General features: G+C 37.3%; 2 protein-coding genes across 3 annotated transcripts; both read right to left on the bottom strand.

Moving 5' to 3' along the window:
- Nucleotides 1–1,232: 1,232 nt before the first annotated feature.
- Nucleotides 1,233–6,158, bottom strand: OSTC (oligosaccharyltransferase complex non-catalytic subunit). Its single transcript, XM_026698228.2, has 4 exons — nucleotides 5,920–6,158; nucleotides 3,978–4,071; nucleotides 2,715–2,912; nucleotides 1,233–2,073 (listed from the first exon to the last, which is right to left on the bottom strand). Exons 1-4 carry the CDS (start codon nucleotides 6,056–6,058, stop codon nucleotides 2,055–2,057), a joined length of 450 nt encoding a protein of 149 aa, XP_026554013.1. The 5' UTR covers nucleotides 6,059–6,158; the 3' UTR covers nucleotides 1,233–2,054.
- Nucleotides 6,159–10,824: 4,666 nt separating this feature from the next.
- RPL34 (ribosomal protein L34) lies at nucleotides 10,825–15,128 on the bottom strand. Of its 2 annotated transcripts, none has more exons than XM_026698230.2 (5): nucleotides 15,027–15,128; nucleotides 13,353–13,426; nucleotides 13,162–13,261; nucleotides 11,391–11,494; nucleotides 10,825–10,952 (listed from the first exon to the last, which is right to left on the bottom strand). In XM_026698230.2, exons 2-5 carry the CDS (start codon nucleotides 13,415–13,417, stop codon nucleotides 10,868–10,870), a joined length of 354 nt encoding a protein of 117 aa, XP_026554015.1. In that variant the 5' UTR covers nucleotides 13,418–13,426; nucleotides 15,027–15,128; the 3' UTR covers nucleotides 10,825–10,867. The 2 variants fall into 2 exon arrangements, with proteins under 2 accessions (XP_026554015.1, XP_026554014.1); XM_026698229.2 differs by having other exon boundaries at nucleotides 15,098–15,128.
- Nucleotides 15,129–21,565: the final 6,437 nt, after the last annotated feature.

Here is a 21,565-nt window from a genome sequence, read left to right as displayed (position 1 = left end):
TGACATGAAGATGCTGAAAAATGGTTACTTTCAAGATAAATGTTGTAACTCAATAAATATTAACTTTTGAATGTTATTTATTGTTGGATTAGTTGCACCACTCTCTGTATCCAAACTATTCAAGTGCTTATATGTATTTTCATCTGCTTTAACCCATGTGTCATTTGCTTCTCTTCTTGGGTCCACATAATGAAGCTCAAATTATTCACAATCTGGTAACACATCAGAACGCCCCTAAGAATATATGGGACTGCCATGTAAGAATTTGAATTTGCAAACTGGTACTCAGTTAATAATTTAAAGTTAAGAAGCAACATTACTTTCCATTCTATTTCAAAGTTTGTTTGGGCTGATTTTAAAGTCTTTAAAGTCTTAAAATGTATGTATTGAAAAGTCCTGCTTAAAAAATCTGCCTACCAAGATGCCCCCTAACTTTCTGGGATTAGAGAAAGTGACTTTTACAGATCTGTATTCCAAGCTTGCTGCTTGGCTCCCGGACGTTTTGTTACCAAAGTAGGTAACATCTTCAGCAGGATTTTGGGTGTCTTTGTTTGTTTATAGTGACTTTATAGCTTTCCTGTCAAACTTTGGAATTGCACCCTATAGTGTTCTTTTAAAACAGTCATCAGCAGTTTACTTTCATTTCATTAATCACTTACTATGGGCTTTTATGCTTTTGCTTGATTTTGATTTTTTGAAATGTAAGCTATCTTGTGTTCATAAATATATCTTTCATTGCTCCAGTATTTTTGACCATACTTAACTGTTATTGCTACTGAAATTTAGGTGACAAATCCAAATTCTAAAATATTTTCCTTTGTTTTATTCTGCTTTTTCTTTTTTAATTTCATTAGCTGTCACTTCAGTGAGGGCAATTAAATTCGTGAAGCGTTCCATATTTTTTAATAAAGGGTTAGGGTTAGGGTTAAGGTTAACTTTGTAGTCATGCCTGCTTTATTTTTATCTATATGCAACCTTAGTTTGAATATTACATTAGAAATAATGCAAACATTTATGGAACTACCTAAAGCTGCCGACTCACTACATGGCCTTCATAAGAACTTATATAAAAATGAGAATATTACTAAAGACCACATCTGTACTATGAAATGTAAAAAAATTTAGGAAAGCACAAGTCTATTAGGAATGTAAAAGAGCACTAAATATATACAAGCACGGTGTTTTAATAGAAAAATGTTTAATGTTTTCAAAAATTTTAAAGAAACAATTACTATCATACAATTCAGGGTTTTATTTTGCATATGTTTAGATTCATCTACTAACATGAATGTCAGTGTAATCTTTTCTTCATAACACAACACAGATACAAATCCATGTGCAGGAAGAGTTATTGTTCAGTGCCTTTGCAAGTGGCTAGAAGACTGTATTACCTGGAATATTTTAAAGCACCAATTGCCAGAAATGCTAGAGGGAGGTGGCATCCACCCTCATGCAGGCATTCGCCACAATCCACCAACTCTCCTCCCTTTCAGATCTTGTAAGTACTTGATCTTGTCTGTCCTCTGGGTTGGCTAATCCAAAGGTGAGCACAAAACTAGTTGCTTTTCTGTTTTCTTGATCAAACTCCTAAACATACAGTGGCAATCACTGACCAGTTGTTGTTATTTATAAATATGGAAAAAGTTAATTTTACCTTCACATTTTCAAAATAGATTCTCTTGCAGGTAGATAGACCGAGCCAAAGTATTACAAGAGAGTATAGAATTATTACTCTGAGGTTGATCATGAAGGATAGGGAATAGGATTGTAGAGTTGTGATTCTATTGCACCGACATAATACACTTAGGTCTGATAACATGAGAATGTCGCTTTTTTAAATACTGAAGAACAATAGGGACACGTTTGTTAAGCTGCCTGCAATAAATCCTGTTTATATAAGGAGAAAATGAGAGAACAATCTTTAAGCTAGTTTACTCATTCTCTCTATCTTGTGGCTTTAGATAGGAATGATGGGGTTATGTATTGTTGCTATCCATTCTTCTTCCTAATGAGAAGGAAATACAATCTTCAATCTGCAGCATTCAGAAAAGGCATTAACCCATCAAGTAGCCCCTAGAAAACAAAGAGAATTTTGAATGGAAATGTGAAATAAAAGTAATGCTATTTAGTTTGCAGTTGAGTCCATTACATAATGCTAAATTCTTACTCTGTCAGTACCAATAACCAGAGATAGAGCATCCGAAAGACCACAAATTCATTCTTGATCCAGACAGAAATAATTTAGGATAAAAAAAGGTCGTATGCAAGACATACTTCTATTAAAGGAACTGCAGAAGTCTTTCTATGCACCAGGTGTAATGGCTACATAGTCATGTATTGTAGTTCATATGTAGTAGGCTAGAAAGCAAATGAACCACCAATTGCATGTGTTTTTTTGGCTGTTACTTCAATTATTAGATTGAAAACCTTTACTAACCATAATCTTATTCTTAATTTGAACGTTTCTAATCCAGGAATAACACTGAATTATCTTAGATATTAATAGTTTATTTCTCCAACCCGACTTCTACATTTTCATAAATGTAATAATCTCTGGTCCTACCCAATAAATGTACACAAATAGACTTGTGTTTGCTTACGTTTCTCCAAATATGTCTTTAGAAAATAATCTGAAATAACACATTTATTTTATTTTGGTTTAATCAAATATTAAGAATGAGGGAGAAAAGAATCTGATTTAAAAAATGACTTACGGTAATTTCATTCGCATGAAGACTCTCGCCATGAAGAAACTCAACAAGACGCTCACAAATCCAATAAAAAGTAGCAGGAATCTATTCAGCTTTGGGATATTTGGTGCATTGGAACGATCCAGTATTATGAAACCAAGTCCACCCATTGTAAAGAGGAAACTGGATGCAAGCCCTTCCATTATATATTGCCCATTTACTCTGCAGATAAAATGAATTATCAATATTAGAGGGGTCCAGAAATCTACGTGGGATTTATACATGCAGGAATTTTATACCTATAGACCCTAATCATCTAACTCAGAGGAGGCAAAAGAACAATGTTCACAACTTCACTTGTAGGGAGACATGCTTTTTGTCCCAACCTATTAGGGAATTAATGGCATTAAAACAAGGTGAGAAATCCGCTGAAAGAGCTGGGATAGGTGTCAGTTCCACACTTTTATTATTTAGAGAGAACCAATTCCACCAATTTGAAGTGGACTACAAAATTAAGAGTCCAAATTTACTTTCCAACATTTTTGGAAACTGTCATCGGACACATTTAATATATCTACTTCAGTCACCATGTTCCATCTCTGCTACCCCCATCTTCTTTGGTCATTCAAAAAATAATGAAAACAGAAAAAAGAAACTAGGATAAAACCAAAACTAGGAGCAAAAACAATCCATGCACCATAAATCCAAATAAAAAGAGCGGTAAAACCAACCAGGGGAAACAAAGAACGTAATAAGTAGTTAACATAGACTTTACAGTGTACTGGGAAGGAAAAAAAAAACAAAAGATCTCCAGAAAGACTAAAAAAAGAATGCACAAAATTCTTCAGTCTTGGCTGGATTGTTCTGAAGAATTCTGGATTGTTCTGCTTTGTTGTGCTGCTTTTCTTTGGACCATGCTGTTCCAGGGAGGGAGACTTAGAAATTTTTTGAAGTAAATCATGCAGAAATGACTCAAAGTGTTCCGAATGCAGCATTTTAGACAAAAGGTCAGATCATCCCTGGAACCCCTTGAACTGCTTCTACTTTGAGAATTTACGTCAAATCTGCCTGATTTTCCCCACTCCTCATAATAGTATGATCTGGAAGAAATCCAGAAGGAAATGAAATCTGCCAGAACCCATTGGAACAATACTCTTAATAACAACAAAACAACAATAATGAAAATATACTACTAAAATCCTTTCTTGTAGACTTGAGATTTGACACTATAATTTTGCAATATAGCATTTTAATATTTTGATACTTTTAATATTAATTACATTTTACCTGTATGCCAAGAATGCCACAGGTCGTTGATGTCCATGTTCATCAGTCATTGAACCAACACTAGGAGGTTCTACAATCACATCATAAATTATACCTACAAAGGAAAAAAAAAGTATAAAGAAAAAATAATTCTTTATAAAAGAATTCTTCCAAAAAGGAAGAAAAGGCAGCATTCACCAGTCTGTAGTTTTCTTGCTAATAGTTGCACACACAGTAGTTCTTACAAGTTCAAAATCAGGCAAAGCAGGCAGGCAGATTGAGTTGCTCACAGAGTCACAGATTCATTCAGAGATCTATCTATCTGCCATTGGCTAGCTCCAGTCTGTCATATACAATTTGCTTGCAAGCAAACTCACAAAATTAACTCACAACACACCATGCATGTAAATATTGACTTTTTTTATAAAAAAAAGAGCAACTTTTACCCAAAATCAGGCAAAGCAGGCAGATTGAGTTGCTCACAGAATCATTCAGTGATCTATCTATCTGCCATCGGCTAGCTCAGTCTCTCAAATTTTTTTGCTGTGAGTCTGCTTGGAATTTGCTTGCAAGCAAACCTTCAGTCCTAAGGGAGGTTTGGCTGTGTTGAGCTGAAGATCTAAAGACTAGCTAGAAAGCAAGAAATCCAACCATTTCCTGCTTCCTAGCTAATCTAAATCTCGTGGCACAGCAGAACAGATGATGGTCGGAAAAAGGAAAAATAGCAATTTAGCAGGCAAGTATGCTGGGTAAGGAGTGAGTGGGCGGTGTGGGTTCCTGCGGGCCATGTGGGCGGTGCAGCCTTGTGTTTCTGCACAGCCTGGATTAATTGCTTTGTGGGGGGTGCTCTGGGGGTGAGATTTCTCTGCGGCCCACCAAAATTTTCTTGTGGCCCGGCAACCGCTGATCTGGATGACTAAGGATCTCCCATAAACAGAAGTCCCTAGATTTTTCTTTGCAAGATTTCTTAGGACTGAGACCGTCTGATCCCAAAGTCACCAAGGACTCATGGCTCTCCTGCAAACTTTTAGGCACTGCAAAAAAAGGGAAAGGGTGATGACAGAGAGGAAGAGAGTGGGCAAATTGTAGGGGATGCTGAAGACTTTTCTAGTTATAGACTGGGAGTTTTGCAGCCCAGATGCCACAAGCTTAAGAAACAGCTGAAGCCTGTGGCCTGGAAATGCCAAATGTGCTTTTTCAGGAGGCAACTGGGCTTTTGCAGACATTTCGCTTCTCATCCAAGAAGCTTCATCAGCTCTGACAGACTAGTGAAGAATGGAAGGATTTATATTCCTTGCAGACAACTGGCCATTTGCATCCTTTTAGAAGGTAGCTGAAGCCCTTGGAGATTTATCTGTGTCCTCAGGATCACCTGTATCCTGCAATTTTTGTCTGGAAATCCATTCCACTCACACACCATTCAAAGGGTGTTCATCCCAAATTGTATATAGCTAAATGTCTAGGGAGAGTCTCAGTCATCCAGGTCATGGTTGTCCCAAAGGTGCTTTCCTTAGGAGGCAACTGGACTTGTTTTTTCTTTTAAAGACGTTTCGCTTCTCATCCAAGAAGCTTCTTCAGCTCTGACAGAATGGTGGGGAATGGAAGGATTTATAGTCTTTGCAGACAGCTGGTCATCTGCATCCTTTTTAGAGAGTCTTTGAGGCCACTTGGAGGTTTATCTGTGTTGTCACCTTTCGGACAACCATGACTTGGATGACTGAGAATCTCTACAACGGAGTGTTTCCCGCAGGCGGGATGGGGGAAGGGAAGGGGGGGTCCCGGCGTGACTGAAGGGGTATTCAGGCGTCGCCCTCGCCGTCCCTTTCTCTCACCTCCCCCGCGATGGACCAAGCCTGGTTGGGGGGCGGCTCCTGAACTCCTTCACCGGGAGGGGTGGGGGAACAGGGGGACCCTCTGCGCCCTACCCCGGCGGCTTCAGCCCCCTGCGGTCTCTGGCATTTACCTCCTGTGATGAGAAAGTAAGAAACCACCACGAGCGCATAGACCGTCATGGCCGAGGGCATGTGCACCCAACTCGGCCACTTCAGTTTAATATTGGGGCATTCCAGCACCAAAAACGGCACTCGGTAGAGGGTCTCCATGGCGATCCCAGCTCCAGGCTCGTCCGCCTTCCTGCCCACCGAGTTCGGTTTACTGGGATTGACCTCTCGCGGCCACCGTAAATCCTGTAATGGAACTGCCCAACAGTAACGTCCTGGAAGGGAAAGAACACAAACCGCTGTAGCGAGAACGACTAAAGAAGAGAAAGGAAGCAAATGAAATGATGGGCGAAAAAGGGCAGGTTTTTAATGGCTGGTTACTGGGGGGAAAGTTTTTTCCAGGTGATATTCTGTGGTGATGAAGGCTGTTTAACCCGTTATTAATCTTCCAGGACCTTAACATGTTCGACGTGGTCATTTGATGTATAAACGTGGCCTTGGCAGAAGTAGATGACGTAGAAGCCGCGCCCACAATAAAAATGGGGCCAATCGTCTAGCTTGGAGTTTCATACGTATATTTTTATGCTGGAAGCAGGTTTGAAAAGATGCCGCCCCGACCAGAAACTGCAATTCTGCGCGAGTGACAATGAGGTTTATTTCAATTAGACCAGGGGTCTCCAACCTTGGCCACTTTCAGCCTGGCGGACTTCAACTCCCAGAATTCCTCAGCCAGCAAAGCAAAGGTTTTCATTAGCAAAGCTGCCTGGGAAATCCTGGGAGTTGAAGTCCGCCAGGCTTAAAGTTGGAGAGACGTGAATTAGACAACTGTAGTTGTAATTCCTCACAAAAAATGGGCTTCTGCTCCACTATGCTTTGGTTAGCCATTTTTAATTTTTTTAATCCATTTTCCTTCTGCAGAATATGCTGAGCCTTAATTAAATAAATCATATGGAGGTATAACGTTCTTTAAACCTGAGATGAGATGCTGGATGTATGCAGGTTTTGCAGCTCTTTTCTCAGTTTCCCTTGGCTCTCCTCTGACCTCTCACCCAAGAATTATGAATCTCTTAAAACCCTGCTATTATTTTGTGTCGGTTCCCTAATGGTTGATTGAAAGATTTGGAACTTACTTGCTGAATAAATGTCCAGGATCTCGAGACAGAGAAAAGTGGTTCAAGTTGTCTAGTTAAACTATGTTTGCTTTATTTTAAATCCCTGATTTTGCCGCCCTTGATTTTTAGAGTTCAAAGTTCTGGTTTTCATTAGCAGTAGCCACATTTTAGCATTACCCCCCATTTCATTCATGCCACTCAGCCTAATCATTTACAAACATAAAATGAAATGTTAATTATAAAATGAGAATTTATATGCAATACTTTTATTTTAAATTGACCGTTGATAGATATTTTTATGAGACTGGTTCCACACATCGCTTTTATTTAATTCTGGTTTAGTATGTGTAAACTGAACATTGTGATTTGTTAACCATATCTAACATAGCACATGTCATACCCATCAGAATCTGATTCAGAGGGGGAGGCCAAGCAGCTGACAAAGTGGGAGTGTGTTCTGTTGGCTGTGGAGGAAACTGGGGAAGGGCAAAGGCCAGCTGCGCAGAGCAGGGGAGAGGGAGAGCAAGGGAATGGGAATTTGGAGGAAGATCCTAGGGGATGCAGGAACGGAGAAGGGAACATGAGTTGCATGACATGAATTGCATGGCTTGCGGGAGAGGAAAGGGCCGATTCCCTTCATTAGCTGCAGCTGGGAACAGTGTTTAAAAAGGGAAACTGCCCACAGCAAAGTTGTTGGGTGCAAATCGTGAATTATCTGGTATCATAGAGGCTTATCTGGATTCTTGGTGTCTTCCCAATTTTGTGTGTTTTGCTGGGCTTTCAAGTCTGCAATTCCTTCTCCTGCTCTGTCAAGTTAATTACTGCAGCATGGGTTGTGTGGATTTTTATAGTTTGTATGTACTTTGTTTTTGGACTGAATTTCCTCCACTTAAAGACTGCTTTGGGGAGTTTTTCTCCAGCCGAAGGTAACCTGGACATTGGGGACAAAGTTGGAGGTATTAAAGGGACACTTATTTAACTGTGTTGCCTTTATGCCACATCCCAGGTCATCAGCACAACACATGAGCTCAAAATCTGTATTTACAATGCTGTAATCCCAACATAAGACCCTTGTCCTACTGTGCGTATGTTTGAATTCAGTATATTAGTCTCTTATGCAAACACTAATAGCTCAGACCAGCTAAGAAAAAATCAGTTCACAAAACTATCAAAGTAATCTGTGCTATTCATTCCCTCTGAAATATACAAATGAGTGTGTAGATATGAAACTTGTTTTTCCAATGTAGCTTTCTTCAGTTTGGAGAATTCCCATAAACTTGAATCAACAAAGCCAAAGGTCAAGAATGCTGAGAAATGTAATTCAAAATATTTTAAGGCTACAATGTTCAAGATGGCTGTTTAAATATCCCCAAATTAAACACTTGGCACTTATAACTAATTCAAGAAAGTAAATTCCTTATTATATCAGTTTCTCAATTTGACAAGCCATGTGGTCTCAAGCAAAAATAAAGAAACATTTAGGTTGCTCTAGTTAGAAAATCAAAATAAGAAACAGTAACTGGAGATCATAGAAATGTCAACATTGCTCTTTGCATATTTGATTCAAATCCTTTTGCCAATTTTACATGCATTATTAAATGCATCTGATATCTCATTGCAGGAATTCATCTGAAAACATATGGAATCTATAATCAAGATGTTCCAAAATATATTAAAAATAACAAGGTATTCTATTTTCATAGTTAATAAACTTTTGAATCTCATTTTAATTTTTTTAAATGTTTCTACTTCCTATACATTAGTTAGGCTGCTATGCTAACGAAGCATATATGACTTCTATAAAAACTACAATGAGAACTGTGGATTTGATAGAGGAACAAAAACAGATTTATCAAATTCTATTGTACATCACAACTGGTTTGTGATTTTCTCCAAGGCATCTGAGAATCAGGCGACTGGGTTAGATGAAAAGATGATTTTTATCTGACAAGATTCTTACCTGCCTAAAATTTGAAGGGTTACATGACACTTATCAATGCTCATTCATAATACATACTTTACATTCAAAAACATTCTAATTAATTTTCTGTCAGCAAAGTCTTCTGTAGTTAATAAATACTTGGAACAGCATTCTAACAAGTCAAGCTCTGAATATTTAACCAGGTAAATGTCTATGGAGATTCTCAGTCATCCGGGTCATGGTTGTTCCAAAGATGCTTTTTCAAGAGGCAACTGGATTTTCTGTTTTTTCTTTGAAGACGTTTCGCTTCTCATCCAAGAAGCTTCTTCAGCTCTGACTAGATGGTTGGAAAGCCCAGGTGCCTCTTGAAAAAGCACATTTATAAGCAAGCAAAAAAAACAATGAACTAAGATAGAAGAGACTTAAGAGTTGATAGTTAGAAATGGAAGAGGGGGACTCCACATTTAGAGGTACCTTAGTAGTAAAATACATATAATAGATTTTGAGGAGTTTGGACTAAGAATCAGAAAGAATAAGAAGGAATAATCAAAATGGAAAAGCTATGAAAATATGATTTCATAATAGGTCAATTAAGTAAAACAGATAAATGCTTGTGGAAGATCTAAGTGGCTAATACTTAAGGTGGGAAAGAAAATGTTAAGTGGAGTCTGATAGAGAATAGATATAATCATATAGTATAGGATAATATCTAATGAATTATATATTTTGTTATTTATTTGTATAAGGTAACGAAGATACATTGTTTTGTTTGATATTATTGGCTAAAAGAAAATAAGATGGAAAATATATTTGTGTAAAAATGAGAAGGGAAGGGGGCATATAGAAAATAAAAACATGCAACAGTGGTAAATATGTATTGGAAAGGAGATATAATAGGGGATAATATAAATTAAGATGAAATTTTGAATGACCAATGAATTGACACGAATAGACTAAATTGTAAATATGCTGAATATAAGAATATATGATTAAGGAAGACATAGATTGATAAGAAATAAAGAGACTGATATAAAGTAATTTATGAGAATATAAAGAAGAAAATTTGGTAATAGATAATGTTATGTCAGAAAGTTGTATTTGTGATTGTGGACATGATTGATTTAAAATGTAAAACACCTGGAACCACGTTCTCTCAAAGATGTATTCAAATAATTAAAAAATAAAAAACTTTTTATAAAAAGGAAAAAAAGCACATTTAACTAGGTAACTAGTTATACTTAACACTGTTCATAGTTGTGCTGAACTGCCATCAGAAACCATCAATTATAGCATTTACTGACTGATTTGATACCAGTCATTGTCCGTCCATTGTCCATTCACAAGATTGTGGGGTAAAATAGATACAACCCTTAAGATATTTAATTCAATATTGGTTCCAGTTGTTTGATAAACCTATTTATGATAAACCTTACAGCAAGCAAATAATTCTTTCCAATATTTTTTTCTATCCACATTACCCAATCCTAATTATTTAACAGGACAATTGTCTTTGAGATGTGATTATTTTTATAGTTATCATTACAGCATTCTGAATGCTTCTAACTTAATACACCACTCACCTTAAACATATACCTGAAAAATCAAGCACTATTACGGATACTCAGGCTTTCAATCACCTACAATATTTTCTTTTCCTGATTTTGACAGGTTACTTTTTTTGTACACCTATCTCTTTCATGTGTGATATTAATTGTAAATTATTCCAATTTTGTAAATACCATTATTAGCACAATACATAAAGAAAAGTATTTTGCAGATAAATTGTATATTGGTTTGGAAGCAGTACTACCAAAAATGAATGCAAAAGGACTCTATTTTAGGATCTCATATCTATACTCTTGCCAATAATTTAATATTCAGGAAAAGTCATCTCGTAGATTATTTAAATCTTCATTTATTGGCTGACAATACAAATAATCACTTTGATTTTTGACTCTGTGCTTGTGCCTTCAATACTTTGACAACAATCTTCTGTTCCTCAATAAGGAATGCTCGCTTGATTCTTAAAAAAAAGAAAAAAAGAATTGTTATAATTCAGCAACAAGCCATATCACAAGTATCACTGAAAAGTTGTTAGTAGATCCAATCTACATGTCATGTTAAAATAAAGCCTTTATGCAGAAGTAGGAAGAAACAGCAGTTCTTTTTCTAATTCTAATTTTGTTAAGTTTACAAAGGACATTTTTTTTTATAAAACAGACTCTTTAGCATTAAGTTGCCTCCATGAGTTACAAATATATGCAGTTTTCCCCCCTTTTCCAATAAATCAGTAAGCTTCTTAGTTGCAAGATATACCAAGTGTTAATGGAAAGGTAAAATAAAACAAGATAGATGGCTACAGCTCTCTAGGTTACTTTGAACACACACAACCTATAAATTGGGATACATTCAAATGAACCTATAAATTTCAGCAAAAAATTACACTCAAAATATCATTTACCTGTCACGGACACATTTAGCACACATAGAACCTCCGTAGGCTCTACTAACGTGTTTCTTTGTTTTGGAAAGTCTCATAAGAACTTTTGGACGAACAGCGCGGACCTGTAGAAAATAAAATACATCTTTCTGTAACTCACCCAACTTTATATAAGCTGAAATTTATTGAATAAAAAAGAAAGTAGGCCTTATAACTTTTGTGCTTATATAAATCACTCATTCATAATGATATGGCAAAAGATTTATGAATAAGAAATGAATAAGCTTGTTTTAATTTCAAAGGCTATATCATTTAATACCAAAAAGGAAATAGATTCAGAATAGATTCACTGAAATGGAGTTTTCAGCTAGGCATGATATATTTTGCTATGTATTTCATTAAGTTATTAAGTTTGGCTCTTGCAACAGATAAATCCACAGTTCCTGAAATTACTTCAAATATATAATAGTTTTCTACATATAAAATGTCTTCAGCCGACTATCCCATTTCATCTGATACAGAAGATGTGCTGACCATCAGTCAGTTACAGTTTGTAAATCCCAGGAAGTGGGCCTCTGGCCTAGTGCCTGTTTTGTGGAACTTCTCGCTCCCATACACCAGAGGTTATGTTGGATCCACTCCTCATGATGTTCCCTAAATCCCTGAAGATCTGGTCGTTACCAGGGCTGGGGAGTGTCCCAGGATCCAGAGTCATGCATATTTGGATAGCTCTAGTATTGAGAAACATATACTTTCTCTTTTTAATGCCTTGGGTTTGCATAATCAGAGTAATCTTTAATTTTTGATGCTTTTTAATCTTTTTATATATCTGTCGCTTTATTCGATTATTTTATGCCACCCACATTCACCATTAAGTAAGATAGCTGGCGAAATAACATATTATTGTTAATACTGTTATTGTTAACAACATATTAACAATAAGAAAATAAATGTAAGAGAACAAATAGGTATCTCTGCATCTGGAATATACCACTGTATCTACCACATCACTTCAAAAGTTAATGTTCTAAAGAGCTTTTAAAGAATTTGGGAGAAAAGAAAACTGAAAAATGCTGCCTTAAAAGAGGAAATTATAGCAAGCAAAATATTTTTAGCTCCTCAACAATCATGTTTTTGTCTAGCATTGTTTTCTACTACATCTGAAGTTATATTATAGCTATTTAAATACAAATCTACAGAAAGGGACCTAAAAGTAGTAATGTGAATAAGCTATCAAACCCAAGTTATCTAATTATACATGTAACACAGCAGCAAGAATGATATTTGCCCCAAATTGGAAAGCAAGTGATATCCCTAGTTAGGAGGTTACGATTGATATTACAATGTGTCGAAATGGATAGGTTGACATTAGAACTGAAGGACCAAGATGAATCAGAATACCATAAAATATGGAATAAATTTTATTACTGGAGGGACGTGAAAGGGAGTTCATAAAATTGAAATACGAATTTAAGGTGAAATAGGAAAGAGATGAGGACTTCATATTTGAGGAATAATGAGAAAGATTTAAAAATTACAAAGTTTAAATGTATATATGTATATAAATATACATAACATCTTTATCTTTTTAAATGTAAAATGTATTGACAGAAATGTATGTCAAAGAACTCCACCAGGTTCAATGTTTTTAATGTATATTCAATAACATTTTTTAAAAAAACCCACGTTATTTCTACAGCCACACAAATCTGATTTTCTCATATAAATGATCTTATTTCCTACAGCTTGGTCTTTCTAGAAAGTTACTTCATTTAAAAAAAAAAACACTTACACCACGAAGTCTTCCTGGGCATACACCACATGCAGACTTTGGTGCCTTGCCAACTTTCTTAGTATAGAGATAAACAATCCTATTACCAGGTGTCCTGGACCTATAGGAACCAGATAACAAATGCTTAGTATGGTCACAAACTCAAAAGACATTCAATTAGAGAATAGCCAAGAATTCTAGACTGGACTTACAGCCTGGTCTTGTTAGAGGCTGTATTGTAGGACAGCCTACGCCGGTATGTCAGACGTTGGACCATTTTCAGTGCCTAAAACAAGACAAAGTGAATGGAATGTGAGAAGACTAGAACTGTTTAGATTTAGCCATATACCAGTCATCTCCAATTTCCCATTGGCTTGGATTACACTTTCCATAATCTCTGGATTAATTAGAATGTGGGAATTCTAAGAGAATTCATTGAATGCATTCTTGATTATAAAAGTTATGCTGCTGAAATTAAGCACAAATAACTTTTTATTCTTGTGGGCAGAAAATATGTCTCAAGGTCAAAATATTTTTATATCAATACTATTAAGCATGCCCATCACATTTGGTATATTGCTAAAAATGCCGATGCTCTCTATTAAAATTTTCATCCTTACACAAAAAGCAAAGATTTTCACTAGATTCTGCTCATCCAATCCAACAGTTTATACTACTTTTCCCCAGATATTTCATGGAGAGATAAGCATGAGCTCATGAGCAATAACTATCACATAGGGATATTGGAAATAAAAACTGGAACTTGGAAAATTGGGGGACGGGGGACTGATGCACAAATATTTCCCCTCTCCCTGCCCCCCCAAAACATTCCCAACAAACTTGGATTCTGGGGAAATATTTCTGAGGGGTCCTGAGTGCTCTCTGAGCTTTCTTGCAGACATTCCATTCCCCAAATTAGGTAACATCATAAGAAAATATTTCTGGGCAGGTGGCAAAATGTATTTGCATGATGTCACAATCCTAAAAGGTTTAAATCAGGGGTCTTTCAAACTTGACCACTTTAAGATTTGTGGACTTCCAACTCTCAGAATTCTTCAGTCAGTCATGCTGGCTGGGCAATTCTGGGAGTTGAAGTCCACAAGTCTTAAAGCTGCCAAGTTTAGAATAGAATAACAGAGTTGGAAGGGGATCTTGGAGGTCTTCTAGTCCAACCTCCTGCTTAGGCAGGAAACCCTACACCACTTCAGACAAATGGTTATCTAACATCTTTTTAAAAGAACTTCCAGTGTTGGAGCCTTCACAACTTCTGGAGGCAAAGTTACACTGATCAATTGTTCTGTCAGGAAATTCCTCCTTAGTTCTAGGTTGCTTCTTTCCTTGATTCGTTTCCAACCGTTGTTTCTTGTCCTGCCCTCAGGTGCTTTGGAGAATAGCTTGACTCCCTCTTCTTTGGGGCAGCCCCTGAGATACTGGAACACTGCTATCCTGTCTCCCCTAGTCCTCCTTTTCATTAACTAGACATACTCAGTTCCAGCAACGGTTCTTCCTATGTTTCAGCCTCCAGTCCCCTAATCATCTTTGTTGCTCTTCTCTGCACTCTTTCTAGAGTCTCAGCATCTTTTTACACCGTGGCGACCAAAACTGGATGCAGTATTCCAAGTGTGGCCAAACCAAGAAAGAAAAACTACAGCTGAGCGGGCAACCACGGAGACAAACTGCTCAATGAGGTGCCCGATCCAGCTGAGCCGCTGGAGACTCAAGGCCACGGGCATGTTTCGAGGAGGCCTTATTAATCCAAAGGCCTCCTTCCTGCGTTCGCCATCACGGCCTCCTTCTCTCCGCATTTCTTCCATTTACCGCAACCACACACCCTCCGTTCTTCACACCAGGCTCCCAGCCGCGTCACAGCAAACCTTTGAGCTCACCCGGTTTGTCTACACAGCGGATGGAAACCGATTGCCATCACCCCCCGCTCCCCAAAAAGAGAAGAACCAACCTTTCTTAAGCGGAAGCTTGCACCGGAAGAGAAAGAAAGCGGCAGCGGGGGAAAGGTTAAAGTTGAAACGTGGAGCCTAAGAAACCGGAAGTGCTGTGACGTCGCTTGGTTTCAGCTCCCGGGAAAGGAAGGCGAGGCGGCTGTTGCCATTTTGCTCCGGGGGGGGGGCTTTTCAAACTTCAAATGTAACGTCGGATGACGAAAGAGTTAAAGGCAGCTTTCTTACTGCGCCAGGGATTGACAGCCGTGATATTACACTATAAATATAAATAGTGCTGTATATTACTTAAAAAAAACACACTCCATCTTTGGTCAATGCAACCCACAAGACTTTTGAACAGGGCTCTCCAACCTTGGCAACTTTATGACTTATGGACTTCAACTCCCAGAATTCCTCAGCCAGCGCAAGCTGGCTGAGGAATTCTGGGAGTTGAAGTCCATAAGTCTTAAAGTTGCCAAGGTTGGAGAGCCCTGTTTTTTAGGTTATTGAATTGTGCGGCTCATCGGAGTAGGCGAGATTTCTCTTAAAATGGACAAAATAATTTCAAAATAATACTGAAGCGATAATAACCGTCCGCATCACCCACGCCTGGATCCTTTCATTTAGTTTCTGCTTTCATGTAATTTCTGCTTTCTGTTACAAAACGTCTGCACTTGCAGGGTGAATATCTCGTCTTCCGTTTTGTCTCCCGATTTACCAGGGTAGCCCTGCAGCCCGAGGACTACCTGGGAACCTCCTTGCCAAATACTAATCGGGTGTAGCCTTGCTTAGGTGTTAGGAAACATGAACTGCGCTGAACATCATTTGCAAATGAAGACTTTAAAAACTAGCTAGAAACAGTTGGTAGCACTTTAAAAGTAAGTAATTTTAAATTCTCATTTTACTGGAATCAGTGCATTAACTTTAATTGAAAAGGGAAGGAGAGAAAACTATGCTCCATGTTATTTTTTTAAAAAAATATGTTCGTGTCTTTTACAGTTTTGCCACATGAACCCAGGGAGTTGTCAAAGTCTGAAATGCTCTACCTGGTTCAGTTTCAGCTACAAATTTTCAGTTTCTGTCACAAATTGACTTCCAGGGATCTTACATCATACTTAAGTGGTTAGTAGAGGGGGCATGCATAAGTGCACTAAGGTGCCTATTGTCCCTGTCATTGTATTTTTATTCTTGTTCTCGTTTTTGTTTGACAAATTCTAATAAATAAGTATTAATGTGACAAAAACAAAATATTGAGAAGTACATCCCTGAGGTCAGTCGGCATTATTTAAATAAGTAGCAGCATTTTACTGATATTTATTAAATAATTACCTTTTTGATAGAGATCCAGTTTAGTGTAGTAGTGGTTAAGAGGTGCTAGGTCCCACCTTAGGCACAAAGCCAGCAGGGTGACCTTGGGCCAGTCTCTCTGTCTGTCCTAGAAAAGAGGAATAGCAAACCATGCCCCCCAAAACCTTGGCGAAACAGCTACAGTCATCAGGCATTAACACTGACCTGAAGGCACAAATATATTTATTATTTTGATTAACTGATTAACTCCAACCTATTGAGCCTACAATTATCTAATCACTATGCCATCTGCAAATTAATGTAACAAACCAAGAGGGTTTTTTAAATTATTCGAAAGCTTTATCATGGTTGTTTTCTCATGAATATGCTGTAGGCTATGTACATCCTTCCTATAATTCTGTTTCCTAAAGTATTCTAGATATGGTCTGAATAATGCAGACATAGAAAAGAGCACTTACTTCCCTTGATCTTGATACTATTTTTTTGTTTATGTAACCTGGGATTGTATTTTATATACGGTTACATAAACAGCCCTATAGCATTGATGGCTCATGTTCAGCTCATGATCCATCAAGACACACAGATCTTGCATGAACTGCTGTCAATTATAGCTTCTCCCAATCTATCATCATGCTTTTGATTTTTTTCCCCCTAGCTAAATAGACAATATACTTGTAGTGAAATTAATATTATTGTTTCCTGTCCTTTTAATTTGTCAAAATCCTATGGAATATTGATACTTTCCTCTAAAGCAGGAGTGTCAAACTTGCAGCCCATGGGCCAGATGCATCATGCGCTGGCCAGGTCCATGCCCAGTTTAGTGAAGGGGGAAAAAGTCACAATATGCCAGGTAACAACAAGGTGACGTCGCAAGTTTGACACCCCTGCTCTAAGGAATTCATTGTGTTCCTCTCCCCTTGCCATTTTTATATCATACATAAAGCTGATAGTCATTTTCTTACTGCTCATCCAAATCATTTATAAATACAAGGAATAATACAAGACCTATAATAGGATCATAATCAAAATCACTTGTCATCTTTGTCCAGCTTGACATGGATAGATATACTGGACACAATTGTTCAACAAGTTTGATATTCAATATTAGTCCAGACCACATTTTATATCTTGTTTACTAAGCTTTCATAGGCAATTCTATTTTGTTGAAATCAAGGTACACTATGCTTAATGCATTATACTGATCTACTAAACTATTATGCTCTAAAAAGTAATCGTTTCTTTTATGTATTTTTTTGTGATTAGTTCTTAATGAATTCCTGTTGGCTTCTATGAATATCCAGTAATTGAAGTAATTGAAGCCTTGCCAGAAGTACCTCAAGAGACAAATCAGGAGGAATTGGTTGTAGAAGAAGCCAGCTTTGCTATTTAATTACTCTTATTCCCAAATCAAGCACCCTCCTCTTAGCCTTATCCTCTAATTTAAAAACAAGAGGAATTAAAACTGAAAGAATAACTGAGCATCTAGAAAAGCATAGAAACAACAGAATAAGGATGCATTAGGTATACAGCTGAAATAGTGGACTGGTGGACCCAAGTTGAAGTAAAAGCCCTGGACAGGAAGACCAGAAAAATAATGACAATGAATCATGCCTTCTTCCATGCATTGATGTTGTCAGATTATTATTATAAGCATAGGTGGACCTGCAAATATACTAGATAGCTAAAGAAGAAAAAAGGGGGATTGAAAGGAAGTGAAGGAGGTGCACCACTTTGTGGTGTATTGTAGTACAGCACACTATGAAGGATTTGTTAGTTGAGAAGTTGTATCCGACCCTTCACAACCCCATAGACAACGTTCCTTCAGGCCTTCCTGTCATCCACCATCTTCTGGAGTCCATTTAAGCTCCCACCTACTGCTTCATTGACTCCATCCAGCCACCTCATTCTCTCTCATCCTCTTCTTTTATTGCCCTCAATCATTCCCAGCATTAGGCTCTTCTTCGGTGAGTCCTTCTCATTAGGTGGCCAAAGTATTTGAGTTTCATCTTCAGGAGCAAAGAGTAATGATTTGATCTCCTCTAGGACTGACCAGTATGATTGCCTTGCAGTCCAAGGGACTCACAGGAGTCTTCTCCAGCACCATAGTTCAAAGGCCTCAATTCTTTGGCACTCAACCTTTCTTATGGTCCAACTTTTACAACCATACATTGCAACTGGGAAAACCATAGCCTTGACTATACTATGAAGGCTTACAGAATACCAAGGAGACCAAACTGGCCTGAATAAAAGACCAAATGAAGAATAGCAAAGAGACATGGCAAGGCAAAGTATTACATGGCCAGTGCATTAAAAAAAATCAGATAACAAGCCCTGACAATGGCTGAGAGAAGGAAAGTTGAAAAAGAGGTAGGCTAATTCTTGCTACCCAGAACCAAACCTTAAGAACAAGTACATACAAAGCCAGAATTGAAAAGATACCAGATAACACTGGAAAGAAGCTGAAGAAATGGAATTACAGGTAGTCCTTGACTTACAATAGTTCATTTAGTGACTGTTCAAAGTTAGAGCAGTATTGAAAAAAATGACGTGTGACTGTTTTTCACAATTAATAACCATTGTAGCATCTCCAGGGTTACATTATCAAAATTCAGGTGCTTGGCAAACGGTTTATATTTATGACAGTGGCAGTGTCTTGGGGTCATGTGATCATCTTTTGCAACCTTCTGACAAAGTCAAAGAAGAAGCCAGATTAACAACCATGTTACTAATTTAACAGCTGCAGTGATTCAATTACCAACTGTGGCAAGAAAGGTCATAAAATGGAGCAATATTCACTTAACAACTATCTCACTTAGCAACAGAAATGTTGGGCTCAGTTGTGGTTGTAAGTCAAAAGCTACTCATATCTAGTTTGCTGCAAGAAGATCACACCGACTGACTCAGTGGTGGGATTCAAATTTTTTTACTCCTGGTTCTGTGGGCGTGGCTTGGTGGGCATGGCAGGGGAAGGATATTGTAAAATGTCTAGTCTGCGGTGGTATTTGCCGGTTCTCTGTACTACTCAAAATTTCCACTACCAGTTCTCCAGAGCTGATCAGAACCTGCTGAATAACACCTGTGGACTGACTATATAACAGTGTGACAAAGGAGTAATAATGGTGCACTGGGTATATCTGCAAGAAATACCAGTTGTCTACAAGCAAGAACTGATGGGACCACAAAATAGACAAAATAATAGAAAATGAAGAAGCTAACGCATTTTGGGGGTTTAAAATTTAAACAGCCAAGCACTGCCATGCAACATCCCAAATCTAATAACTGTTGACAAGAAAGACAAAAAAATCTGGGTATTGCAATATTAGAGACAGCAGAAGAGAAGTGGAGAAAATCACAAAATATAAAGACTTGCAAATAGAAATAGAACAACTATGGCAAAAGAAAGCAAGGATATTACCAAAAGTAATAGGTGCCTTGAATGCAGTCCCAGAACATCTGGAGCACTACTTGAACACCATCCCCATCAGTTAATTGTAAAAGGCAGCTTTACTTTGAACAGTTTATATCCTGTAACATACCTTTACAATTAATAAACAAGAGCATCTGCATATCCCATGTCCTTGGGAAGGTCTCGGTAGGTAAAAATCCCAAATCTAGTCTAAACAGCTGGCTGACTGTACAGCCAACCACAATCATAAAATAATTTGCTTGCTTGCAGGATTATATTGGAGCTCCCACCTTCCATAAAAAAAGACAACTTGTGTAAAAATTACTACTTTTTCTTCATATATAAAGAGCAAACAGCTAACAGTATTTGATAATACTGGTAGATATGGAACATGATACTGGTAGATATGGAACATGATTTTTTTTGCAATGGCTGTTCATATAATTGGCCAGATTCATTAGCATACTTAAATATGGATTATTAAATAACCACAATTGATTGGGTTTGTGTATCATACTGGCTCCTTGGTCATAGCCTCACATAATATGCTTAAACCAAAGCCATGGAAAAATGGGGGTTTCTCCCAGAGGACAAGGATATTTATTGTGAATGTGACACTATTCAAACGACTACCCATCTTTTACAACACAGGGACTGATATGCACACAGAATACAATCTTGGGACCAACATGCCCACAAAATGACTTATACCTGCTCAGAGGTATCTCTGTCATCAATATGGCCTGGTATTGGGCTAGTAGTAAATAAATTTATGTTTTTATTAAAGTTCTTAATATTTTTAAATATAAATTAATAATTCCCCCTTTCTAGTTCTTACATTTCTGATATGAAATGAGATGAAACAAGACCAAAGCCAAACAAACCATATTAAAGCTTAGCCCACTGAGTGATCCAGGCAGTTAATTACACTTAGAATTAGTATTAGAATGAATGAGCTGGAAGGCATACAGTGTCCAAGGTTTCATTCATACAACAAAGTGTGGGTATAATTCCAAATATTTATGACTTAAGAGAGTAGAGACCAATAGTTGTAGCATTCCTCATAAATGGCTGTACATTCTTATTTACATGATAGCAACATTTTAATGGAATTTTAATATGTACAGTTCCATGCAATACCATGCAAATTATGTTTACATACAATTCTCTTTTAATTCAACATATGTATAACTATTGTATCTTGGCTATAATTTAGATGACTATTAAATGTCAGGAAGAAGATTTCTGCCCCTTTTCTGTCGTCTGCTGGAAATCTGGATATTTGTGGCCTAGAGAATCCTAAATATAAGGGCAGCCTTAAATTTGCAGTGCTTCGGTTGATCAAAAGTAAGCTGACTTTCTCGACTTTATGAAGGTTTGACACCATCATTAGCTGCTTCTGCTTTCATCTTTTAAATAGTATCCTTCCAAAAGCTTTGATGTGTATTCATGGCCTTATTTATAAATTTGTAAGTTACATGTTGCTGAGAAGTATCCTCACTGCCTGATACCAATATAATTATTATTTTGGTTAATTACTGGATGTTCTCAAATGCAAATTTAAGACACCAGCATATCTCTATCTCCTGAAGTAATGAGAAAAAATATGTATAAACAAATTATGCAAGCTCATTATAAAAGAAACACATTTTTAACCACAAATGAGTTTCAGAGCAATTAGAGTATTAAATTTGACCTTTCTGGGTCCTCAACCCTAGAGGGAAGAGACCCAATTAAATGACATTAAATAACAATGACCTAAATAGAAAAGGGT

Source organism: Pseudonaja textilis, chromosome 6, assembly GCF_049901715.1.
Source record: "Pseudonaja textilis isolate UNSWEBS1 chromosome 6, rPseTex1.2, whole genome shotgun sequence".
In the NCBI taxonomy this organism is placed as follows: Eukaryota; Metazoa; Chordata; class Lepidosauria; order Squamata; family Elapidae; genus Pseudonaja; species Pseudonaja textilis.
The sequence above is the reverse complement of the archived record's forward strand: the minus strand, read 5'-3'. Positions and strand labels throughout refer to the sequence as shown.